This window comes from Paralichthys olivaceus, chromosome 6, assembly GCF_024713975.1.
Source record: "Paralichthys olivaceus isolate ysfri-2021 chromosome 6, ASM2471397v2, whole genome shotgun sequence".
Taxonomy (NCBI): Eukaryota; Metazoa; Chordata; class Actinopteri; order Pleuronectiformes; family Paralichthyidae; genus Paralichthys; species Paralichthys olivaceus.
Genome location: NC_091098.1, coordinates 26,802,165 through 26,828,620, shown reverse-complemented (window position 1 = coordinate 26,828,620; position 26,456 = coordinate 26,802,165). Strand labels below are relative to the sequence as shown.

Sequence of the window (26,456 nt, the reverse complement as noted above, 5' to 3'; positions counted from 1 at the left end):
TCTCTCTCTCTCTCTCTCAGATTGAGACCCTGCAGACGAAGATAAAGAACCTCAGAGAGGTCAGAGGTCACTTGAAGAAGGCCCGCCCCCTGGAGTGTGACTGTAATAAATACCTGTGAGTGAAACGACACAGTGACACCGCACAGTGTGACAGCGACATGTACACGCAGACGACAGAGACACACTCTGTGATGTTTGTGTGATTTTCAGGTATAAATCCAAAGTGAAGAACAAGCTGAGGTACCGCGGCGGCGGCGGCCTGCATCCGTTCAGGTGAGACTGAGGCGTCCGCTGAACACAGATGATTGACAGGCCTGAGCGTTACAGACCTGCTGATCTGTCAATCAAGACTGAAAACTAAATGTGATTCTCATGAGGCTGATCATCCGGATTCAGACAAGAGAAACCAGATCACCTGTTTTCACGAGTGTGTGTGTGTGTGTGTGTGTGTGTGTGTGTGCGTGTGTGTGTGCGTGTGTGTGTGCGTGTGTGTGTGTGCACATGCAGGAAGGGCGGGGGTCGGGACAAGAAGGCGTGGCTTCTGAAGGAGCAGAAGAGGAGGAAGAAGATGAGGAAAATCATCAAGAGGATCAAGAACAATGACACGTGTTCGATGCCTGGACTCACCTGCTTCACACACGACAACCAGCACTGGCACACTGCCCCCTACTGGACGCGTACGACAGACACACAAACATTGCACAAAGCAACACAATTATTAGTAGTAATAGTATGTTGAATCAGTATTTGTTGGTGTGTGTGTGTGTGTGTGTGTGTGTGTGTGTGTGTGTGTGTGTGTGTGTGTGTGTGTGTGTGTGTGTTGCAGTGGGTCCTTTCTGCGCATGCACCAGCGCCAACAACAACACTTACTGGTGTCTGAGGACCATCAACGAGACTCACAACTTCCTGTTCTGTGAGTTTGCCACCGGCTTCCTGGAGTACTTCGACCTCAACACAGACCCATACCAGGTACACGCACACACACACACACACACACACACACACACACACACACACACACACACACACACACACACACACACACACACACACACACACACATTTATGCAAACTGAAGATGAACGCTCTCTCCCTCTCTCCCTCTCTCTCTCTCTCTCTCTCTCTCTCCAGCTGATCAACGCCGTCAGCTCTTTGGATCGGACGGTTCTCAACCAGCTCCACGTTCAGCTGATGGAGCTCAGAGGCTGCAGGGGACACAAGCAGTGTAATCCTCGCACACGCTCAGTGGAGCTGGGTACGAATCACACACACACACACACACACACACACACACACACTGATATAATTGCATTGATTGGCCTCTGCTCACTAACCAATCACATTGTTTCCTCAGCAGAAGGACGAGAACATGGCAGCTTTGATGACTACAGGTACACACACAAACACACAGAGACATACACACATACACACACAGGTACACACACACACACACACACACACACACATTGTTTCCTGCTCTGAACGCTGCATGATTCCCTGGTGGAGCTGAAGGCTGCAGGTAGTGGAGTTGTGAATGATTGTGTGTGTGTGTCTGTTGCATCAGGGTGTTTGAGAGGAGGAAGTGGCCGAGAGTCAAGAAACCTTCATCGTCTCGAACCCTGTGAGTCTTCCTCTCGTCCTCTCGTCCTCTCGTCCTCTCGTCCTCTCGTCCTCTCGTCCTCTCGCTGCTGCGACGCTGCGTCTGTTTGAATCTTGAATCCATGTTGTGTGTTTTTCTGTAAAGCTTGAACCAGGTCATGTGATGACGTAACCCTCTCATTCATAGATTCCTCTGTTCAGTCACTTAGAACCTGAACCTGAATTCAGTCACTTCCTGTGAACCGACTAAACTCTACAGCTGAATAATTCAACATATTGTCGACCCTGTCACAGACGGTAAATAAAGATGGACGACATGACAGCTCCCAAAAGTGAAGCCAAAACATCTTGATCCTGTTTCTGATCAGTTTGGATTGATTTGATTTATTCGTTATTATATTATTGTATATTTTATTTAACATATCCATCTGTTCTCATTGTCTGGAAATATTTAAATTGAATCAATTATTGAAGATTCATAAGAATCGATCAGTGGGTTTAATGGATCAGGTTCAGTTTCTGTTTGTAAGTTCTGCTTCCTGCATGTTTCTCTTTAAACTTCTGTAACACACTGAATACTGACACACACACACTCTCCCATCAACAAACGTTAACTCCTCTGTGTGTGTGTGTGTGTGTGTGTGTGTGTGTGTGTGTTTCCCCAGTGGTCCGATCTGGGACGGCTGGAAGGGTTAAGAGCCTCCTGATTGGTTGGAGCAGGCGCCCTGGCCCCGCCTGCTGCAGCCTGAAGGAGCAGGGACCTCTCCGGTCAACCAATCAGCTTCTGCCATTTCTGTGACATCGCTAGGCCCTCCCACCCTGCTGCTCAGGGAGACGCGACAACGCACCTCTTCATCAGCTGCTGCTCCTCATCCCCCTCCCCTTGCTGAGGATGAGGAGGATGTAATGACGAAGAGGAGACGGAGAAGTAGACGAGAAAACTCCACAGACAAGTCGTTAGAGGCCAATAAGATTGAAACAAATAGAAAACAGAACAAACACTCCTCCTCCTCCTCCTTCTCCTCCTCCTCCTCCTCCTCCTTCTCCTCCTCCACCTCCTCCTCCTCCTCGGGGGACGTCCCAGTGGCCATATTTGTTTGACATATTCATATTTAGTCTCTAACAGCATGTAAAGACGATAAAGGACCAGTTCGTCCTGTTTTTGTCGTGAAACTGAGACAGAAGCAGACAAACGTCCACCACTGTGACATCACCGCCATGTAGACGTGATGTCATTCCTTCTTTTTCTTTATTCTTCCATTAACTTGAGCATTGGTTACCGTGGTGACCAACTGAGACAGACAGTTGTACTAACCTCTGCTGACTGGCTATAGATCCCAGGATGCAACACGCTGACGAGAACTTTTTGGAGCAAGAGAAAGAACAAGGACAAAAAAAGACAGCGGGGGTTCGAAATGACTCCTGAGCCAATCAGAAGAGGACTACATGATGATGTCACTGCATCCAGAAGGTGTCACAGCTGTTTGAAAACTACAGGAAATTTCTTTCACTGTAAATCATCACATTGTTTCGTTAACCATCAAACATCACCATCCAATCATCATCAATCCTCAGATTATTATTATAATTATGATTTTTTTCTTTATTCTTAACTTTGAATTTCTGCCGTCACCTCAAACAAACTGGTCAGAAACATCCAGAGTTAAAAATAAACAGTGACGATGTAAAATAAAGTTGTAGAAAAATAAAACTGGATTCACACAAGAAGAGAAAGTAAGATTTGACTATTTTAAGGTTCAGTGTGTAAGATAAGGTCTTTTTTTGGCAGAAACTGAAGCTGCAACATGAAACTTCACCTGTAGATGTCACTAAATTCTTCACACTGAACCTTTAAAGTAAAACACAGATTTGGTTTTAGAAATATAAAATATATAAACTTATATAAAGACATAATGACGGGATCAGATCTGCTCCTCGGATACTTTTACACTGTTAATTTCCATCTAAATATCTGATTGCGTTCTTTCTTATTGTAACTCTGTATAATTTCCTACATTTCCCAGAATGCCGTTCAGCAGGTGTATAGATTGTTACTGGGTGGAGGGAAGCACTTGTTGTTGCCTGTTTTATTTCTTGGTTTGGCAGAAAGAAGAGAAACTTCATTGATTTGCGGATTGAACAAAGTGAAACAAGGCACAAACAAAAACGTCCCTTCGTCCGACTCGTGGGTTTGTGGGTAAATACTGTAGACTGTAAATAAAGATGGACGACACCTACTCCATTTTGTAAAAAAACTGAGCCAAAACAAATAAAGTGCAAAGATTTAGACTTTTTAGTTTGGTCCATGTCCAACCTGCTAATATGGAGGAGGCAGAGTTTTTTTTACCTATTCTGCAGCCAGCCACCAGGGGGTGATCTAGATGATTTGGCTTCACTTTTGGGAGCTGTCATGTCGTCCATCTTTGTATCTATGGTTGTTTCCTTTAACGCAGCAACACAGACTTTACCGCGATGCTGCTCGTCCGGTTGAACGTGGTGATGTCATTGTTGCTAAACTGTTTTGGTTCCGTTGCTTCGGTTGAGTTGCCGTAGAAACAAATTCAGATCCCGTCTGACGTCGAACATCACGAGGACCTGGAGTTCATTTTCTGTCTCCTTCTCTTTGGCTTTGCGTGGACAGCTAGCATGGCACGTTAGCATGAGCTCTGTTAACGAAAGTTGATTACGTCACAGGGACGAGACTCGAACATTCTGAAGGCTCCTTCCACTTCCTCCATTCGTCCCCAGAAAGAGAAAAGGCTCCAACAGGTGAATCTTGTTGAACTATCCCAGGATTCATTGTGCTTCAGGGACAAACCGGTTTTATTCAAACGGGTAACAAACGAGGAGACGTCCGATCCTTAAGTATCAGGCTTCAATTTAAGTGAGCGCTACACGTTAAAAGACCAACGGGCACTAAAACTTCTCATTGCGTCCAAATTCAGCTCTGTTGCTAGGCAACATTAGTAAGGGGCGGGACGAGCTGGTGACTAATGGTTCTTATTCACTTTCTTGAATCACATGAAACGTTCACAATGTCTGAAATTGAAAAAGATGCTTCTAAGATCTCGGGTCTGGAGAACGTGAAGGAATCGACCCAGGCTGCGTTTTAATTTCAATACAGACTCGATCCAGGAAGTGCACTGCTGCCTCCTGCTGGTTCAAAACATGAATCATTTGTGGAGGAAGTGAAATCTGATCACGCGGAGAAACGTGTGAACGGATCCACATGAAAGTTTTCGGTTTAGTGTTTGAGAACAATGCTGACGTCATGGTTACAGAAACGAATATTATTGTTGGAGATGGTTTGTGGTGTCGATGTCATTCTTTGGTTTTATGCATCTGGAAAAACAACCTTATTATGGGATGTTGACCCGTCTCGTGGTTAACTTCCTCTTCTGTTGTGTTTCTATTCTACGGTTGATTTGACAGTTTCTCACCCTTCAGATGCAAAATCTCACATTTGTTATTGTTTCACTTGATGTTTTCTACGATTGAATCCCTCCAGAACTCGTTGTTGATCCACAGGGAGAAGAAACACAACACCGCACAGCTGTCATCACAACATTGTGTATTTTTCTGAGTGTAGAAGTGTTTGAGCGTGATTCCTCCTTCCTGTGAGAATGCAGCTAACCCGTCTGCTGTCTGTCTGTAGAGTTTTATATTCTAACCTCAGATGTATTTCGCTCTGCGGTGCTATTTGCTGTCTAACAACTATCTAGGAAAAACCTCCTGGTTGTGTTTGAATGTATTTGTAAATGTTTAGGTGTGTTTTTTTTTGTTTTTTTTAAAGATGAGCACTCGAACCGGCCAAGTGAGACTGGACCGACTTGCACACACACACACACACACACACACACACACACACACACACACACTGAAGGACAAACTGCTGAGCACTTTGATTGGAGGATGGAGGGATGAACGGACCTGTGGAGGGTTCATGGTGACACTTGATGATGCAGCCAGTGATACTGATCTAACACACCTGTACATTCACCCGCTGACCTGTGGGGACAGTGATTGGTTATAGTTTGTGAATAAAGTGTTGAATGCCAAACTGAACCTGTTTCTCTTTAAACTCTGTTGAGTCTTAACGAACGCTGGTGTAAAGAGAAACGTGTTCTTACGTCACTGCACCTCCCCCGCCCCTCCCCCGCCCCTCTTTGTAACATTACGTCTGATTCCATCCAAACGTCTGTATAGAGCTGTGATTCAAATAGAGGAACTTTACCCAGGAACCTTTGGAGGAACTCAGGTCGAAATAAATGTTTTACTGCTCTAAAAAGCTTCCTGATCTGAGGTCAGTCGTGCTTTCAGAGAGAACAGGAACCTTGAGGGGGGGGGGGGGGTGATAATTAAATTAAATGATTAAACCTTTAGTTTCCAGGACTACAAGTTCCAGGTACTCTGTCAGACATATGTCAGAGATTTAAACTGTAAGCGATGGGCACAGAGTTTCTCTCTTTATTTATTCCAAAGTGTGGAGTTGAGAACATTATTTAATTAATAGTCAAATGTGGCTTCACTGACTAAATCTGACGTAAACAAAAGGTGGAGCAGAGATGATGCTTCGTGTGTCACTCGGGTGGTGATGTTCTGTGTTTTACACAATGAAGCTCAAGACGTCAAACACCAACTTTTTATTTTGTCTTTACTACACAGTTAAAACCCACACGTCAATATTCAGGTCAGATGTACCGACTGAAAACAGATTCAGTTCTGATGTACTCAGAGTTTCTAAAGAAGTTGTTAGTAACAATCTTAGACGTTCACATCCAGTCGTCACAGAGAAACTTTGTGGTGCTTCCTCTCTTTTTTCTCAGTGTTTGGTTTCCACCTCCTGGAGGAAACATCAGATTCTCTCTCCAGCTGCTCTGACTGTCTGCTCGTCTCGTCTCATCTCATTCATTCTTTATTCCAGCTGCCTGCGGTTGTCTATTGGCAGTTTAACATTCGGTCAACGTGAAGCTAAAAGCTAAAAGAGGCTAAAAACCTTCAGAAAGCTACAGATTAGATCTCGGTGTGTTCAACACAGACCTTCTAACAGAATAATCTGCTTCACTGTTGACGTGACAACAAGCTGGGGTTGGAAATCCGAGCAAAGCAACGGAAGGTTTCACCGACAACCCCCTCCCCTCTCATCAAAGCTCCGCCCCCAGAACACAGGATCGCCCACTGCCTGAAGCTAGGAAACAACTTTTCCGTGACTCGCTCACAAACTTCTTCGGTTAGCGACTGACAGGTAATGACAAAATAATTTTATTTGGTTTGAATGACGCACATTTACTGTTTTTATTTACGTTTTGATGCTATTGGATCCTGATGAGGATTTAAACAAATAAGAAGCAAATGACCAACCCCACCTTTAACGCAGATTTAAAGGTGCTTTATTTCAGTTTGTGTCTCGGGTTATTTAACCACAAGTTGCTAACTCACTGAGATTTGATCCCTCAGACCACACGCCTCCTGACAACCTCTGTGAAAGAGGAAGTTCGGTTTGTCGTCTTTATTGATGACGTCTGAAACTTTCTAAAATCACAGAGAGAAATCACAAGGGCAGCAAACACCGTGGGTGATTTGGTTTGACTGGAAAACACGAATCTGTGTTGATGTCTTCTTATTCTTATTATTTAATTCACTGCAGCTTCACGTCGGTTAAAAACAAGGTAAATATTTGGCATAACAGAAAAAACTGATAAAAAGATCACCTGAGAATTATGTTGATACCAGGTTTGAACAGGGCCTGACCTAAGACTGTATATACATACAATCAATGACTGCATATATACATTCAATGACTATATATATATATATATATATATATATATATATATATATGATCAATGACTGTACAAACAGCTGATCAATGACTGTACATATACACGATCAATGACTATATAAAGAAAATCGATGTTTATACATGATCACTTCCTCCTGTTAAACAGAAATTAAGCCAATGGGCGTTACCATCTTGTGCTGGTGAAGCCTTCAAAACCATCTTTGACCTATATTGCAGCCTGCCACCAGGGGGCGATCGAGATGGTTTGACTTAATTTTTGGGAGGTGTCATATTGTCTTTATATACAGTCATCGGGTCGGACTGACACGTGTTCTTTATCTGTAGCTGCGTGAACTCACTGCTGAAACCTTTCGTTGCCCAACAAACCCGTAAGCGAGACTCGGCTGCTGATCACGTTCTCACTGCCTTCGACACTTCCTGTACAAATCAGCTCACTCAAATGCTCCGCAGTGGAGAATCGTAGAAACCGACGGATATGGATGCAAACAGTAGATGATGCAGATTGAAGTCGGGATCCTGGATTATACAACACAAACACGTCAAAACACAGCAATCAATCATCAGAGACGCCACGAACACCAGAAACACACCGATGGCGTCTGAAGAGTCAGAGCAGCTTCATTCAGCGATCTGCAGAGAAACAAAGCAGATAACACTCAACTTTTACTGGATGTGGACGCAAAGCGTTTTCTTCAAGCTACAAAATGAAATGACTGCGTGTGCAGCTCACCACGGTGACCTTGGTGGTCTGTTCACGGGTTCGAATGCGCAGCTTGTTTACTGTCGTCTCTGCCATATCAGCTCTCTCCTCCGCGTCGTCCAGCTCGTGTTGGATTTTCCTGAAACGCACTGCGCTCCCGCTCACCTGCTCCTCCTGGTGGACAAACAGAGCCACAGCAGCTGGGATTAACAGTCAAAACTTCAAACTCACAATCAGCTCTGCCTCGTGTTTTTATTTTGTTGTTTCACTCTTGACATGAGGACATTATGGTAAAAGTGCGCACAGCGTTCTCAGCTTGTCTCTTGCAGCTCTTGACTTTGGTCTGGAGCTTCTCGACCAGCTCCTGCATCCTGAGCAGAGTCTTCCTGTCCTCCTCCGACTGCAGGAACACAGAGAGAACCAAATAAAAACCACAGAACCGACAGAAGGTCTGTACGACGAGGAGGGAGGCAGCAGCTGTGATGATGAAGAGAGGGGATCGAACCTGGTACGTCAGCTCTTTGACTCTTCTCTCGTAGCGACGGACTCCTTTCTGATAATCATCACTCTTCTTCTGCTCCACCATCAGCTCCGTCTGCAGCTCCCTCACCTGCAAACACACAGATCACTTCATTTACTCACCCTGTTTACAGCTGTTAGCTGTTAGCTGCTAAGAGTCTCCACTGTGACGTCATCCACCGTTTGTGAGCTGCTGTTCTGAAGCCTCAGTTTGACACTTTGTTCAGCGCCATCTTGGTTTTTTAAAACCACAAGTTACCATATTTGGAGGAGCAGACACTACACGCCCGCCTGCCACCTTCAACCATTAGACATTCTAGCTGTCAATCACTCCTCAAAGCTGACAGACATGAAAACTTTTTGGAAAATGACAGAAACAGCCGTCGGGTCGGTTTCACTCACCCTCGTCTCCAGTTTGTGAAGCTGTTTTTTTCCTCCCTTCAGCGCCATCTGCTCCGTCTCATCCAGTTTCACCTGCAGTTCTGTCAAACACAAATCTGTCATCTTCAGGAACATCAGGTGACTTTTTGTATGAACCAGCGCCCTCATGTGTTTAACGGTCATTACCAGCGTTTGTGTCATTTCTGTACCTTTCACTGTCGACTCCATGTTCTTCTTCATTCTCTCCAACATGCCGCTGCTGTCCTGCTCCTTCTTCAGCTCCTCCGCCATCAGAGCTGCCTGGAGGAACATACATAAACAGCATATCTATATAATGTATAAATACATATATACATACATTCCCAGAATTCTCTACAGCAGCAGGACTGTGGATCTGTGCGACTTAACAACTTTCCAGCAAGAAGAAAAGAGACGACAAGAAACCACAGGAATAAACAGCAGCTGGAGCCAGAAAATAGGATTGTGTTTGTTTTAGTTTGGTCAGAAGTAAAAGGTCGGAGGTCATGAGTCAGGACTGACATCAGTGATGGCCTTCTTTGCTTTCTCTTCGGTGCTGCGCCTCTCCTGTATGGCCTCTTCCACCTCTCCTGTCAGCAGAGACAATTCAGACTCCATCTTCTTCCTGTGGTTCATCAGACCTGAGTTCTACAAGGAACAGGAAGCCAACATGAAATCAGTCACCGATCGATCAGTCTGTGAGTTAATCGACGAGTTAATCGATGATCAGTCAGATCCGACCACACCTCAGGGGATGTGGCATTAATGGAGATTGGCAGCATGAATCTCACCTGTGCGGAGAGCAGGTTCACTCTCTCTACGATCTCCACCAACTCGTGTTCAGCCATCTTGCGGGCGCGATCAGTCTGCTCAAGGACCATGCGGAGCTCCTCCTCCTCCGCCGTCATCAGAGAACAGCGTCGCTCCAACAGGACGATCTGTTCTTTCAGCTGATTGGTCAAATGGACTTTGTCCTCCAGGTCCACCTGGTGCTCTTTAACCTGGAACACACATATTTAAAATAATTAAATATAAGAGTTTGGAGAAGAACCACTCCTTTGGATGTCCCCACTGGGCCGACTACCTTCACGACCCGAGCCCAGATAAACGGAAGACAATGGGTGGATTTAAAGGTTTTTGAAAGTTTTTCTCTCGCTACATAGCTAACATTAGCACTTGTTGCCGGTTGCCACGTCTTTGCTTTTACCGAAGTTAGCATGCTAACCAGCTAGCCCCAGCCTGTCTGTTAAAGCCAAAGCTGAATTAAAGACAATACCAGCTGCTTAAGAATCACAAACCTTCAATATTTAGTTTGAGCTTAATTTGCAATTACCTGCGTCTGCAGGTGTCGGATGATCCTTTGGCTCTCGGCCGCCTGTCTGTTGGCATGTCCCAGCTGAACCTCCATCTCATTCAGGTCAGACTCCATCTTCTTCTTCAGACGAACGGCCTCAGTGCGACTTCGAACCTCCGCCTCCAAACCGGCCTGCATGGTATCCAGGGAACGCTGGTTGTTCCGCCTAATGGAAAACAGCAGAAGTTTTTTGAAGGTTTTAAATTTGGGACCTCAACCTGTGGGCGGCACGGTGGTGCAGAGGTTTGCACCGTCACAGATCATGAATTCTTTCTGTGTGGAGTGCATGTTCTCCCTGTGTCTGTAGATGTAAATGTGGGTGTGAATGGTATAAGCCGTATAGATGATAAATGGACGGATGGACATAAATCTGTCCGGCCTTTTACTGGTTAGTTGGTGGTTTTGTTTTCTAGCCTCTGATTGGTCGGTTTTACTCTGCTAGTGTGTTAGTTCATAATGTATATTTCTTACCTGAGGATGTCGATTTCTTCGTCTTTCTCTGCGATCTTGCGGTCGATCTCAGTCCTCACCTGCTGCAACTCCATCTGAACCTTCAGTGTCTTACTCTCCTCGTGCTCCAGACTGCCCTGGTTAGTTGGTTGGTGAACAGTTACTGATGTTAACAGTCGAGCTGGTGGAGCGTTACTAGATATCTACAGCTGGTTAGTCAGTTACCTCTGCCTCCTCCAGAGCTGCTCTGATATCGCTCTTCTCCACGTCCAGGATCTTCTTCATCCTCTCCAGCTCATGGATGGTCTTGCCTCCATGACTGATCTGGTCTGTCAGGTCAAGGATCTCGTCTGGAATCAACATAGTTGTTCAATCAGTTTATCATCAATCACAAATATTTATCACTAACATCAGATTCTCTAGATTCTAATTTCAAGACCTGACCTTGTGAAATCTAAATTTATTTATGTGGCTAAACTTGTATTTATAATATTTCCAGGCTCCAAGCTGTTCTCTTCGCAGACCAATCAGAGGACGGACATGCAGCCGATGACATCATTTGGAATAGAAGTCTGTGCGGTAGTGATCTTGGTATCAAAGTCCAGCCGATACAGACGCTCGACCAATCACAAGTCAGTCTCAGCTGTCAATCATGATGTCTCAGCCCGTTTCTATATCATCAAATAACAAAGACAAACCTTGTAGGTTCTTGTTTTCTCGTTTAACCGTCTCCAGATGGTCCAGAGCTTCTTCGTAACAGTTCTTCAGTTTGAAGAGCTCGGTGCTCAGACTGCGAGACTCTTTCTGTGACGACTCCAAGTCCGCCTGACACTCTTCAAACTTCAGCTTCCAGTCGCTCAACAACTGTGTCAAACAAAAACACACACACACACACACACACACACACACACACACACACACACAAATGAACCACATTATTTAACGGTTACAGAACGGTGAGTGTTCTCTGGTTCCAGAAATAAATTAATCATTTATTGTGAAGGATCACTTTCAATGACCTTTGTCTGAAAAAACAGTTGATATCAAACACAACCTCGTAGCTTGTGTTAAGTCTACCATGGATGGTTAAAATAATACGGCCGATAATTAAAATCTCATTCAGAAAACAACAGAAATGTTTCCTTCTTGAACTGTGGAGCTCGATCGGTTGTGTTGTCAACAAACCTTGTCAAAGTTACGCTGCTTCTTGTCCATCACCACAGTGGCGGCGTTGGAGCGTTCGAGATCAACCATCAGGTCTTCCATCTCTGTCTGCAGCTTCAGTTTGGTTTTCTCCAGCGAGGAACATTTGGCCTGAGACGCCTCCACAGCCTCTTCATTGGTCTGCAGCTTGATCACCAACTTCTTCCTACAAACAACAAACAAGATCAATAGAATGACAGGAGGGAAGATACAGAATACAGGGTATGTGCAAATATGAAGGTAAAAGGGTTCATCCTCTGGGAGCAGGATCATGATCAGTGCATGTTCATATCTGATGTGTACATGACGTTTTCCCACAGGTGGTTTGGGGTCAAAATATCTTGGAATCAAAACACATAAATAAGGCAGGGTTCATGACCTGTATCCAGCCACCAGGGGGCGGTCCAGACACCTTTGGGGAGCTGTTACTCCATCTTTATTGACTCTTGTCTCTGAACAGTGACGGAGCAGCAGCTTGGTCTTACTTTGCTTCCTCCAGCTCTTCTATTCTCATCACGGCCTCTGTCTCGTACTTGGCTCTCCACTGCACCACCTGGCTGTTGGCTTTAGACAGCGCCCTCTGCAGTTCAGCCTTGGCCTCCTGCTCCTCCTCCAGCTGCTCCCTGAGGAGGCTGCAGTCGTGACGGGTCGCCTGCACGGAGTGAGCCAGTGCTGCACGAGCCTGAAACACAAACCTGCTTCTTTAACAAACGACCACCAGTCACAGAAACAAGCTCGTTAAGATGTGAGAGTAAAACGCTCTCTGGTGGTTCAGCAGTGAAATGACGGCTCATGGTTACTTTGTTCTCCTCCTCCAGCTGCCTCTTCATATCTTCGGAGTTCTGGCAAACCCCCGCCTTGGAGCGCTGAAGCTGACCAATCATAGCCTCCCGCTCCTCCAGACGACGGCTGAATTCAGCTGCAAAAACAACGTCAGGGTGAGTTCAACCTTCTTGTCATATTTGGTATTTTATTTTTTATTTTTAATTACATTTGGATGTATCTTTGGCCATCCCTGCGTGTGTGTGTGTGTGTGTGTGTGAGTGTGTGTGTGTGTGTGTGTGTGTCCTACCAATATCGGTTTGCGCTCGTGCCTTCTGATTGGACACTTCTGTCAGTTGTCTCTGCAGCTCCTCAGCTTTGCTCCTGCTCTCATTCAGCTGGTCCTCATAAACCCTGCACATCTTCTCTATGGCTCCCTACACACACACACACACACACACACACACACACACACACACACACACACACACACACACACATTTACAATGATACATTTCACACATGGTCAAAATGTGAAGAGATTCCATAAAGTCAGACTTGAGAATGTTCAAGAGGCCAAAAACATTTGATCACGTGACCTTGACCTTTTTTTTTTTTTACCTTGGCTCTGGACAGCTGCTCCACGTTAGAAGCCAGGTCATCGGCCTCCAGTCGGAACTCCGTCTTCTCCTTCTCCAGTTTCTGTTTGGTTCTCTGCAGATTGTCGATCTGCTCGCCGAGTTCAGCCACAGTGTCCGAGTGCTTCTTCCTCAGGGTGGCGGCCGTGGCCTCGTGGTGAAGCCCCGCCTCCTCCAGCTCCCGCCGCATCTTCAGGAAATCCGCCTCTCGCTTCCTGTTGGACACAGAGCTAATTAGCGCTGACACGCGGTCGCAGATGAGTTTAGATGATTCGATGCAACAGTGGAAAAGATTTGCGTGATTCTGAATTCCTCAGGATTCTTATTCGTCCAGCTCAAAGCACAGTTTCACTTGAGGGAGCTCAACAAATCACTGTGCTTTCAAGTTTTTATGGCAAACATTTCCACCAACTCCGAGAAAAGAAACGAGCTGTAGCCGCCAAATGTTGTGAAGTGTTTGTCCTTGTTAGACAAAGGTGTTGATCAGTGAAGCATTAATGTGAATGTTGACCTGTTGAGAGCGATCTGAGCAGCAGAGGCTCCTCCCGCCTCCTCCAGTTTCTCTCCCAGCTCCTCCAGCTCTCTGGCGATGTCGTTCCTCTGGCGCTCGGCTTTGGAGCGCCACGCCCGCTCCGCCTCCAGCGCCTCCTCCAGCTCCTCAATGCGAGTCTAAGGGAATGATCACAGCACACTCCTGTAGAAGGGACGACACTAAATAAAATCCTATTCTGGATCTGCCTGAACCAACCTGAAGCTCTTTGACTTTCTTCTGAAGCTGAGCCACCAGACTCTGCTCATCCTCCATTTTAGACTGAAGCTGGAGCAACTCGAAGTCTTTCCTTTAGGGAGGAGTGAAGAGAAACAGACACAGAGAAGAAAAGAGCGAGAGACACTCGGTTAATCAGTTGAATTCTTGTGGAGAAATTAAACTAAGACAGAAGTTCGACGTTCTCTGAATGGTTGACTGAAGTTACTTTTTCAGTCTCTCCTCCAAGTCTTCCTTCTGGTTCTCCAGGTCCCTCACAGAATCCATGGAGAGCTTCAGATCCCCCTCCAGCTTCCTTTTGGTTCGTTCCAGATCCATCCGCACCTTCTTCTCCTGCTCCAAGGAACCTTCCACCTGCATGGAAGAGAGGGGAGCAGCTGTAAGAAACCAGAGAACAAACTCATGGAACCTCTGACCAACATTTTAGATCCTACACGCTGAACCATCTGCTGTTCCAGTGGCCCTCTGGGAGATTCTAATGGCTTCTCAAGAGGATTTTAAAACATCATGAAAGAGATTAGGGAATATCGACACTGCAGACACTTCTGGTTTCCAATCTGTAACTTGGGAACAAAGTAAAAACAGTCAAATCTTTCTTACATTGTCCACTTGTTGCTCGAGTCGAGTCTTTGCTTTGACCAACATGTTACACTTGTCCTCCTGAGCCTGAAGGTCGTGCAGAGCCTGTTGATGAGCTTCCTGCAGGGCGGCTTTCTCTCTGCTCAGAGACGCTATCGATTCGTCCAGAACACACATCTCATGGGACAAGTTCTTCACCTGGAGGAGAAGAGGAACGATTAGTTCAAGTGATCGACTCCAGACATCATCAGATGGAGGGTCTTCAACCTGACGCACCTTGTTCTCCAGTCCATGTCTCTCCTTCTCCACTTTAGCCAGGGTGATCTCCAGATCGTCCACGTCTTTCTTCAGTGACGTCGCCTCGTCCTCCAGCTTGCGTTTCTTGGACGTCAGTGTGGCGGTCAACTCCTCCTCGTCCTCCAGACGCTCCTGCATCTCCTTCAGCTTCGACTCCAAAGAGATTTTGGACTGAATCAGCTGATTGCAGCGGTCCTCTGCATCCAACAGGTTGTCTTGCTCCTGGGAGGACAGACATATAAAAAGAAGAGATCAGCTAATAAAAGGAGTTGTTAAATTATGACATGACATTAATCAATAAAAAAAGATTTTGAGATGTTTGATTTATTAAAATACTTTTTAAGGACTGCGCAGCGACAGCTGCTTCAAGAGACGCAGGACACGAGACAGATTGTGTCGTTAAACACAGGAGTTTATCTCTGCAGGCAGGTTATGGTTTATCATTTTATCATTTTAAACTAAAACATCCTCAAATGTATAAATTAATTTTCAACATTTATATTTGAAATACAGTTTTTCCTGTGTAAACACAAGGTGAGATGATAAAGAGGATTTGTGATGTTTCAGTGTGTTTCCGAGCGACTCACAGCTTGGAGCTGCAGAGACAGGTCATTTTTCTCCTGAACCAAATCCACCTGCTTCTCCTCGGCCTCCTGACGCTTCCCCTCCGACCTGAAGAAGAAAGACAACAAACCAAAGTTACAGACAGAAAAGACTAGAGAGCGAAGAGCAGAAAGAAACTAAAACCCAAATATCTTCGATCATGTGCTAATTTTACTCTGCCCACAGACGGCCGGTCAACAGACCTGTTGAAGGCCTCTTTGAGTTTGGTGAAGTCTTCGTTCAGAGCAGCCAGTTCTTTCTCCACCTGGGCGCTCCTGAGCAGGGGGCGGATCTTATAGAACAGCATCATCCACGGCCAAGTCCGCACTGTGTAGAAAGCTCTGAGGTTGAACTGGATCACGATCACAGCCTCTCTGATCAGAAGAAATAAAGACGACAACTGTGTTTTTACTGAATCACAGAGACGAGGGACATTTTTCTCCAAAGCATACAGTGATTTTTCTTTCCCAGCACGATTAAGTAGATAAACTGGGTGATATATCATATTGACCTTTGCAGTATCAGCTTCTCTCGTTGTTTCCTCATCAACTTCCCTCTGCACATGGCCTGGACGATGGTGAGGATCTCAGACAGACGAGTGTCCCTCATGTCCTCCAGCAGACCCAACAGACCGGCCTTAAAGAATACCTGAGGAGCAGAGTGGAATAAAACAGATCACATTAAGGTGAGTTGTGGTAACAGCGGAATCAATGACACAGAATATCTGTGTTGTACCTTAGTGTGTCCGAACTTGTACTGGGTGTGGTCGATGTTCAGGGAGCCCAGCAGCTTCTCCACGGCCTTCCTGCTGTCCACGAAGGAATCCTCCGGAATCGCAGAGGGATTCAAAATGCGGTAACTGGGAAAACAGACAAAAGTGCACATGGATTCACCGAAGGTTTGAAAATCATCTGTAAACTCTGGAGGTATCAGCGCACAGACCGGACTGAAACAGAAGCTTGTATTTCTGTGTTAGATTTCGGACTCACCGCTGTCTGAACTCAGCGTAAAGGATGCGGTTCGGAAAGCCCTTCCTGCAAATCCTGATCCCTTCGAGGACTCCGTTACACCTCAGCTGGTGGAGGACCCGGAAAGGATCCATCACACCTGGAAATCACATGGAAACACATGAAACATCTCCAACAACAGCATCAAGAACAGTTCTACTGCAGCTGTATGCCTCCACCAGCCAGTGCAGTTTCAGTCGACATATATTTTTCCTCATATTGACCAGGGTCATCTCATATGAGGCCACTGTGACCTCGACCTTTAACCTTCGACCACCATAATGTAATCAGTTCATCAGTGAGTCAAAGTCCCTTCAGAGCGATCTGAGATATCATGTTTACAAGAATGAGACGGACGGAGGGACAAGGTGAAAACATGACGCCTCACCACTGGGGGGAGTTTGGTTACCTGGAGTCTTGGTCTCGTTGGGGATGATGCAGCGGACGAAGTGAGGCTGAGTGCTGCGGAGGTTCGCCATCAGCTTCTTAAGATTCTCCTGGATTTAAACACACAACGACAAAGAGTTGGAGACGTCTATGAGGTGAGCCGAGTGTCGACAGTCTCCACCAATCACAGCCAGTCGAGGAGGTTGAAGAACCAAACGTACTGTATTCTGTTGTGAGTACGTTCTGTCTAAAGTGATGGAGACGGTTTATTCCCACTTTAAACTTTAACAAACATTCCTGAGGCGAGTGTGAAAACCGCTCACCTTGTGTAACTGTGAAACTGTTTGGAAGGAAGCTGCTTTCTTCTTCCTGTGTCTAGTTTCAGCCTTCGGATCACTGGCTGAAACAACATCACAAACAGTTCCTGTTTACTGTTCATCCACATCTCACTCACACGTCTTCCTCAGATTTATTTCCTTTAATTGGTTTTTTTCCAATTTGCAAACCTCTGGGTTTTTATGAAATTTGAGGTATTTGAATCTTTGGACAATCTTTGGCTCTTTACCCATCTCAGTGGTGATGTAGTTCTCAAAAAGTCCAGCCATCAGTTTGTTGGAGGATTTCTGGAAAAGGACCACCACCGTCTCATTCAGAGGATCTCTGTTTTTATCCAGCCAGCCTGTGATGTTGTACGGCACCTGAAATAAAAAATATATTCTCCATCGTAATGTCAACTATGGATTTAACTCTTCACAGAAAAGTTTCTCTTTTTATCTATTCCATCTCGTGATGTTGTGTTGAATTCCACAATCTGACCTAGTGGAAATCTAAAGATCCTGAAAGAAGGGGCCCGAGCATAAAGCCTCGTGGGACGCCATTTTGGTTCTTCTGTGTATGGAGCTCTTCAGAATAACAAACCCATTGTTATTGTGGGAAAAATCTAACTTCTAGTTCTGGAATCGATTTCTTCTATATCTGGAAGTGTTGGTACAGAAAGAACCAATGACAGAACAGTGATTGTGAAGTAACTTCTGTTTCTGTCCATATTCAACACGGTGATATTTCTATTATGGCCGACTGCGTGTTTACTTTAATTTCACCAATGATTGTCACAAACTGTGTGATGGAGAAACGTCAGCTGTAATGGATCAGTTTTCAAAAACACTCTTATTTTCTGGATATGGGCTGATACGCACCACGCCAGCATAGTGAACCAACTCGAAGTGCGACTCATATTTGCGCTTCTTGTCCATCCTCGGCCTCAGGAAGTTGGGCGACTTCCCCAGATGGTTGTCATAGAGTTTGGTTTTAAAGCTCTGGTCCGTGGCCTTGGGGAACATACACTCCTCCTCCATGATGGACAGAATACCCATGGGCTACACACAGAATCATGGATTATTTTGTTATAGGTGTTACATCAGGTCTTTGAGTTAATCAACGATATGACCGCCCACACACAAACACACTTTCTCTATGAGGTCTATGCAGGCCTGTAAGTCCAGACCGAAGTCGATGAAGGTCCACTCTATCCCCTCAATCTTGTATTCCTCCTGCTCCTGGATGAACATGTGGTGGTTGAAGTACTGCTGCAGCCTCTCGTTGGTGAAGTTGATGCACAGCTGCTCAAAGTTGTTGAACTGCAGGAAGAGGTGAAGCGTCACAGACAAGTTTTCCCTGCAGGGCCGAAGCTCAGATTGTAGAAATGTGAAGGGTCGTCGCTCCGAACAACGGCAACTTAAAAAAAAAGCCTGGAATGTTTTTATCATGTTTTTTGTTTCAGCTGTTTTTACTTCTTGACAGATTTGTCAAAATATATTTAATGTCACTGGCTCAAACATTTAAAATGTGAGTAAGTTAAGTCTCCAATGAAAGCCCGTTAATGACGAAAGTCCATATTCAGATTATTTTAACCTCTGTAACCTGATTTTCTTTTAAAGGAAAAGGTCAACGTTTCTTTTGGGATTAGCCCATGCTAGCATTAATTCTCTGCTAACACTAACTGCTAACCAAGGATATCATTCATTCCTGGTCAGGTCACAGAAGCTAACTGCTAATCCAGGCTAACAGGCTCGGGACATGTTTAGTCGAGCTCAAGACGAAGATGAGAAACACGAGGCGACACTTGGAAACCAGCTGATTCAGGATTTATAAGATGCAGCTCCACGACTATTTCTACACCTGCAAATGTATTGATGTTTTGTGTTTGAGGGAACTTGTGGATCTTGACGGGATGTCTCCGTCCTTCTCTCTTCTTTACCTCAAAGATCTCGAAGCCGGCGATGTCGAGGACTCCGATGAAGTACTGACGAGGCAGCGCGGTGTATAAGGACGAGTTGATACGACTCACCAACCACTTAAACATACGGTCGTAGGTGGCTTTAGCCAGGGCTGCAACTGCAAAGTTAACCTACACAGAGACAAATACAATCACCAGGTGGACTCAGTATTCTATGGTGAGAAGAGTCTGAAGAAGATCTGGTTACCTGTTCCACAGTTTGTCCTTTCACAATGAACTCGTTTCCGACCTTGACGCGGGGGTTCAGGAGGCCTTTCAGCAGGTCAGCAGAGCTGATGCCCATCAGATAGGCTGCCTTATCCTCACCTGGACACACGAGTATCATGTACATGTACACAGTATGTTCATTTCACACAACAGTTAACAGTAATGGATGTACTGTGAAGTACAGTATGGATTCTAAGGTACAGGGACTTCACTTCACGCTGAGGACAGATAAAACCAAACATTCTGTCTTTACTGATGAGATAAGATGAATGTTGGACGGATGTGTTTCCATGTTTGTGTGTTTTGTGTCTTCCTGCAGTGTTGTGCGTCCACAGCTCTCGTGGGGCCGCTCTTACTCTCGGTGCCGTCGGCCTCGGCCTGCTCCTCTCGCTGTTTCTTCTTGAACTTCATGTTACCGAAGTGCATGATGGCGCCAACGATCTTGTAGCAGCCGTACTTCTCTTCGGGAGTGAAGCCCAGCGTGTCCATGGCGTGCTGGACACAGGCAGAGGTCAGAGTTAATGTGACATCGGGGGGGTCAGTGCGTCTCTTCGAGCTCGCAGGTTACTTTCTTACGTCAGTGAGCTTCAGCTCCTCCCCGTCGTTGATGCTCTCCACCTTGGTCTCACCCTGGCAGCAGAAGTGGTAGTCGTAGGGGTTGGTGCTCACCAGCAACATGTCTGCAACACCCGACAACCACAAATCTTACAGCTTATCAACGATAAAGCATCTGGATCGCCCCCTGGTGGCTGGTTTCAGTACAGATCATAAACCCCACCTCCCTTTTTCATCGTCTGTGGGCGGGGTTACCTTGTAGCTCTGGTTTGTGATTGGACATGATCTGGTAGTAGATGTGGTAGCTCCTCTCTCCGGGCTGCTGGAACACAACTCTAGATTTTTCCAGAAGATCTGATGAAAAGGAACAAACGAAGTTTTATTTTTGAGTCTGACCGTTCAGGGACGATGGAAGTCGGTCAGAGTCGGGGATGCTGAGGGAAAGTCTGTACAACAGCTTCTTATCAACAAAACGTCTGTGTGTATGTTTTATTTCCTGTTTAGGAAAAATATTCACTTATTTAAATAAATATTCTTAATATGTAAAAACAGACAAACAGATAAAAACACACAAACATCCAGAAACTCTAAACAAAGTTTAAATATCCAGAAACTGCTGCAGAAAATCTGAAGTTGATTAAAAACTCACAAATGTCGATGTCGGCTGACGCCAGCTTCCCTGTGGTCCCGAAGTGAATCCTGATGAACTTTCCCTACACAAACACAAACTCATCATCACACAATAATAAATATTCAACCTTTAACAGTGATGAAGCCTCAGTCGTCAATGAACTCACAAAACGAGAGGAGTTGTCGTTGCGGATGGTTTTTGCGTTGCCGAACGCCTCCATAGCCGGATTAGCTTCAATGATCTGGTCCTCCAAAGATCCCTGAACACACAGAGACGCACAAAGACAGTTTCATTACGTGACTCAGCATTTTATATAAAATACAATATAATAATAAAGTATTTAAAACAGTGAAGAGAAATGTCGAGATGACTCACTCCTTTCTTCACATTTTCTCCCAGAGCAGCGACGATGGCGAAATACTGAATCACTCTCTTAGTGTTGACGGTTTTCCCTGCACCAGACTCACCTCTGAGAATACACAACACACAACCACACACAACACACACAACACACAGCACAAGACTCTTTTATTACTGTTATCATTAAGAGATTATTCCCGTCTGTATTTAAACCATTTGTTTTCCTCTTGTGCCGCATGTTCTCTTTAAATAAAGTTATTTTTATTATTTCTGATCACACTCGTTATCATTGTAGTGTTGTTGATCATGTTGTCGATGAATTAGAATTTAAAGTTAAAGCAGCTGTGGTTGAGACTCACGTGATGAGCATCGACTGGTTCTCTCGATCTGTGGAGGAACAGGAGAACTCAGAGTAGAGCAGTGACTTATGGGTAACATGTCGTCTAAATGACCATATAATAAGATAATATGGGGATAATTAAATCCTTCAGGTGATGTCGGGATGCATCACCGAGGTTAGAGGTCAAAGGTCGAATGAGACTCACTCTGCAGCAGGTCGATGTAGGCGTTGTCGGCGATGGCGTAGATGTGGGGCGGAGTCTCTGTGCGCCGCCTCCCTTTATAGGCCGCTACCACCTCACGAGAGTAAACCGGCAGCCACTTGTAAGGATTGACTGTGACACAGAACAGCCCCGAGTAGGTCTGCACGCACACACACACACACACACACACACACACACACACACACACACACACACAGTGAGAATAAAGACAGTGTCTCAGGTTGGGGGACGCTCACTCTGGACAGATGCGTACGTAGATCATCCACATGCTGTATCGTCTCCTCAGGTTGAAAAGGACGGACGCTTCGTTCAGGTGAGTCAACATGGCCATGTCCTCCAACATGTCGAACCTCGAGGGGTTCATGGGCTGGAGGTCGTCTCCTTTCACAATCAGAAACTGAAACACAGGAAACAACATGTTGATCCTCGACGTGAAGATCACATGACCAACACTGTCACAGGTAAACGAGTTGATACCTCGTGTTTTTTAAATATTCTGATTCTTAAAGTATTACTATTTGATATCACATCTTATTGCAATATGACAATTTATTGGAATTTTATTTTCACAACTTACTAACTAACTAACTGACTAACTTACTAACTAACTGACTAATTAACTAACTAACTAACTGACTGACTGACTAACCCACCCGTCCGTCCTTGGTCTCCACAGTGGACTTGTCTCCATTCACTTCTTTCAGCTCCACTTCAATATACGCTTCAGTCTCGTCAGGCATCCAAACACGCTTCGTACCTGAGAAAAGAGAATCACACATATTTTTATTTCTACACACAAACAAACACACAAGCTTTGCACCGCAGGACCCGGTGAATTTATAGAACTGTGTTCATACCATCGAAGGCCTGGGCCATCGCCGCCAGCTGCTCCAGGTTGGTGAGACGAATGAAGCGAGCAGCTTCTCCAAACTCGGCCAAATCCAGGAACCGAGACATCTGAGCACAGAACCAAGGATTGTTTACAGATGTTTCTCCGAACCTCAGGAACCTTTCAACCTCACTGCGACGTCACGTGACCTCGTGTGCTTTTGCATAGTTTACACCTAGTAGCTCGTCTGACACGCCCCCTAATTAAGACAGGTGAGGTGAGGACGATGTTTGACCGATCACAGCCGAGTGTGAAGATGGACAATCCAAACTGTATCGTTCACTTCTTAAACTAAGACCTAGTGGATTAATCCACACCTGCTGCTGTAGTATTTGTCCACAGTAGTATTTGTCCACAGCAGTATTTGTCCACAGTAGTATTTGTCCACAGTAGTATTTGTCCACAGTAGTATTTGTTCACAGTAGTATTTGTTCACAGTAGTATTTGTCCACAGCAGTATTTGTCCACAGTAGTATTTGTTCACAGTAGTATTTGTCCACAGCAGTATTTGTCCACAGTAGTATTTGTTCACAGTAGTATTTGTCCACAGCAGTATTTGTCCACAGCAGTATTTGTCCACAGCAGTATTTGTCCACAGTAGTATTTGTCCACAGTAGTATTTGAGTATTTGTCCGTGAATTGATGAGTTTTGACAGTTTTGGAAACAAAGGATCAGATTCATCAGTTTGATTCAGTATAGAAATGGTCAGTTAAATAATAAATAAGATAAAAACTACAACCGTCACCAGAATTATTATTGAAAAACGTCAAACGACTGTTTGTCTCTTTCAGTGAAAATCTTTATTTAGCTTCTGTGTGAAGACGAACGAGCTCTAAACTATGATGTCAACAAACTGGCACGGCAGCAGTTTTCACATTTACCTCCACACATTACTCAGGATTTCAGAGCAGCTGCTGCAGCAGACTCTCCCTGTATTATTGTCTTTTCATGCCTGAGCCCGCGCTCCGCCACACACACACACACACACACACACACACACACACACACACACACACACACACACACACACACACACACACAGCCAGCACAAATCCTCCCAGTAAATATAACCAGTGATATTTACTGTCAGACAGCAGATGTTTGTTCTTTGTGATCGGGTCTTAACTTGGAATCAGAAACACATGAAGACATTCACTCTTTGCTTTTTATAAAAACAGAATCCAGTGTGAGATCACAGAGGAATTAAAACAATATATATTTATAGGCACATATTACATATATGAACATGTAAACGTGTCAGAGTTCATGAATGTGTCTAATTCTACAAAAACAAAAGATACTAAAAAAGATATAATTTTAAATTATTTTTTTAGACTTCTCATAAAAACAAAATCTGTAACTTATTGTTTCGTTGCTTCATTCTCTCTCTCTCCCTCTCTCTCTCTCCCTCTCTCTCTCCCTCTCTCTCTCTCTCTCTCTCTCTCATTTTATTTTGTAGTAATGCTACATCGTGTTGTAAATCCACCCTGAGCAACAATCACGACACCAAAGCAGAGAAATAAAATGTCGTCTGCGTGACTGACGAGTCTAATTCTCCCGAAGGTGACGACCCTGAACCGAACCAACATCCGTAAAGTTTTTATCGTCCTCTAAAACGCAGCCCACTGCTCTGAGTCCCACTGGTGGACATGTGGGTGAATTACAGCTTCTTCATTAAACAATCATCAACCTGATTCAGAAACAACAACACGTCCTCGTGACTCCGACATTATAAAACTCTGTATGAGCAGAGCATGAACTCAGATTATTAAGTTTGATAAAAAGCATTAGTTGAAATCACAAACCTCGGAGTTCTGCTGAGGATTTTAAATTCACTCTGACTCTTCAGATGTTTGTGATTGTTTGATTGACGGAGCAGATCGGCTTCACGTGAACTCATCGCTGAAGCTCACGATGGTTGACTCGGCCCTGAAAACTTGAGACAAACTGAAGACGAAGCTTCAGCAGCAGCTTCGGTATCATGTTTGTATTTATCACCAACTTCTTCTTTGGTGTATAAATTATAACGGTTTGTATTTTTGAGTTCAGCAGCTCTGGACACTTTCCTCCGCTGAGACTCACTCGTCTTCAGAGACTCACTCGTCTTCAGAGACTCTGTGAGCGAGGACACGATGAATGAATCGGGTTGTACTCACGGTGTCAGGTTGGTCTGGGCTGAAGCTGGCGGTGGATTCAGTGTCTCTGCGGCAGCACGGTATGTGAGGATGATCTGAAGAACAGAATCAGTGAGTGGACAGAGCGTCGCCTCCCTTTATAACCTCTCTGTAAAGGTCAACGCAGCACGTGACCTCCTCCGCTGCAGCTGATTGGTGGAGCTGGTGTCAGTGGACGGTCATAGAAGGCCTGACGATTCCTCACGGAAAACCAAAATGAAGCAGAGGCAAAACTATTGTGCTCCTCCTCATCCTCGGTCTCAGCTACTGTATCTGGTCTATCTATGGAAGCTGAGCCACCTTCTCTCTTTCTCTCTCATGGACTCATCCATCCATCCATCTATGGTCATCAGACCTCCACCTCTCCCTCTCTCCATCCTCTCCTGTTTAAAGAAATGATTGTTCATCACTTCGGACCTTTTTATTTAAATTAGATCTACGATGTAAAGTTGTTAACTCACTGTGTCTCAGAGCAGCGCTCACGTCGCTGACCCAGAATCAGGTCACAGCTTGTCCCGCCCCTTATTTTTGCAACTTTGATCGTTACTCCGATTATTCGTTTATTAGCTTCATCACGACGCAAAACAAATCCTGGGACAACACGTGTGTTGTTGCCATGTTTGAAGGAGTCTCTGACATGGGACAGACGGACAGTGACGTGACATCTGTCTCCTGACGTCAGCGATGCTTCTGTCCTCTAACCAAAACACAGACTCCATCTTAATCTCCCATGATGCCGAATGTTTGTCACGGAAGTGGCTTCAAATCCTGGATCAGATTTGATGACTCGCTCGTCATGAAAATGTGTTTTAACTTTGGCGAGTTATGAATCTAGAGCCGATCCCACGAGGACCCAGCGGAGTGTGTCGGTATTCCTTCTCCCCAGAGGATAAACTAAACTCAGCTAAACGAACGTTTGTTATTCTGCTAAAAAAAATGAACACGATGATTTTAAACCTCAAAAAACTGCAAATGTGAAAATAAAAGCTCTTAAACTAAATTATTTATTTTATCACTTAACGCAGAGTTCAAGACGCTGATTGATTCAAACGACTGTAAATAAAGATGGACGTCAAAACATCTCAGTCGCCCCCTGGTGGCCGGCCTCCTACATGTCAACGCATGGGACCCAACTTAAAAATCAAAGTGGATGTTAAATAAATTTTTAACAAATTTGAAATGAATGTTTTTAATTCGGTCACCAATTTTTTTTTTAAATGACTAAAACAAGTAAAGTTTGAGTTTTAGTGAAAAAGATTCATGTCGGTGTAAATATTTCACATGAATTGTTTTTTTATTGTTCATCGTTATTCATGGATTAAAAAGATGATTTTATTTTTTTCCTTCTGTTCACTTTCTTTTCTTGCAGCTCAGCTCTGTGTGAAGAAGTGTTTTATAAATAAAGTTTAGATTTCTCCGTCCTCCACTCCGTCCATCACTGTCCCACATCCACTCGTCCACCTCCGGTCAGCTGCCTCCAGTGGACGAGTGGAGGAACGACGGCTCGTTTCCCAGAGAGCTTTGAGTTTCTCTCGGAAAAAAACCGAACATTCGTTTGTTTCTCTCAGTTTTATGTGAATGTGACTCCGCCTCCTGCTCTTTTGTTTTTCCTCCTCTCGTCTCTTTGTCTCCCTCCATCCCTCGCTCTCCCTCCAGTTGTCTCTCCAGCTGATTCTCTCTAATCCAGGATAACTTTGTGTGAAGCTTAAATACT

At 44.8% G+C, this 26,456-nt stretch overlaps 2 protein-coding genes across 13 annotated transcripts in view; one reads left to right on the top strand and one right to left on the bottom strand.

The window, feature by feature from the left end:
• Window positions 1-5,664, top strand: part of LOC109644049 (extracellular sulfatase Sulf-2-like) — a 41,257-nt gene extending 35,593 nt beyond the window's left edge. For 2 of the 12 annotated variants that reach the window (XM_069527589.1, XM_069527590.1), the window contains 8 exons: window positions 21-115; window positions 211-273; window positions 508-677; window positions 827-969; window positions 1,132-1,255; window positions 1,358-1,391; window positions 1,565-1,621; window positions 2,265-3,327. In XM_069527589.1, coding sequence (XP_069383690.1) covers window positions 21-115; window positions 211-273; window positions 508-677; window positions 827-969; window positions 1,132-1,255; window positions 1,358-1,391; window positions 1,565-1,621; window positions 2,265-2,295 — 717 coding nt within the window. In that variant the 3' untranslated portion in view covers window positions 2,296-3,327. Of the gene's footprint in view, window positions 1-20; window positions 116-210; window positions 274-507; window positions 678-826; window positions 970-1,131; window positions 1,256-1,354; window positions 1,392-1,564; window positions 1,622-2,264 lie in introns of all 12 variants that reach the window. The other 10 variants (XM_069527593.1, XM_069527594.1, XM_069527591.1 and 7 more) reach the window with 6 other exon arrangements.
• A 563-nt stretch (window positions 5,665-6,227) lies between these two features.
• Window positions 6,228-24,956, bottom strand: LOC109643777 (myosin-7B-like). Its single transcript, XM_069527243.1, has 46 exons — window positions 24,725-24,956; window positions 22,536-22,635; window positions 22,332-22,435; window positions 21,932-22,075; window positions 21,661-21,817; window positions 21,475-21,502; window positions 21,131-21,224; window positions 20,922-21,014; window positions 20,774-20,837; window positions 20,380-20,478; window positions 20,146-20,249; window positions 19,926-20,064; window positions 19,550-19,668; window positions 19,324-19,473; window positions 18,533-18,703; window positions 18,263-18,442; window positions 17,632-17,764; window positions 17,390-17,466; window positions 17,089-17,176; window positions 16,662-16,779; window positions 16,408-16,531; window positions 16,184-16,320; window positions 15,876-16,046; window positions 15,657-15,741; window positions 15,049-15,291; window positions 14,794-14,970; window positions 14,402-14,547; window positions 14,176-14,266; window positions 13,939-14,096; window positions 13,411-13,642; window positions 13,100-13,226; window positions 12,828-12,946; window positions 12,513-12,709; window positions 12,010-12,193; window positions 11,523-11,688; window positions 11,050-11,174; window positions 10,846-10,961; window positions 10,354-10,540; window positions 9,812-10,021; window positions 9,543-9,668; window positions 9,212-9,302; window positions 9,024-9,103; window positions 8,608-8,712; window positions 8,407-8,502; window positions 8,133-8,276; window positions 6,228-8,032 (listed from the first exon to the last, which is right to left on the bottom strand). Exons 2-46 carry the CDS (start codon window positions 22,633-22,635, stop codon window positions 8,021-8,023), a joined length of 5,811 nt encoding a protein of 1,936 aa, XP_069383344.1. The 5' UTR covers window positions 24,725-24,956; the 3' UTR covers window positions 6,228-8,020.
• Between the last annotated feature and the right edge of the window lie 1,500 nt (window positions 24,957-26,456).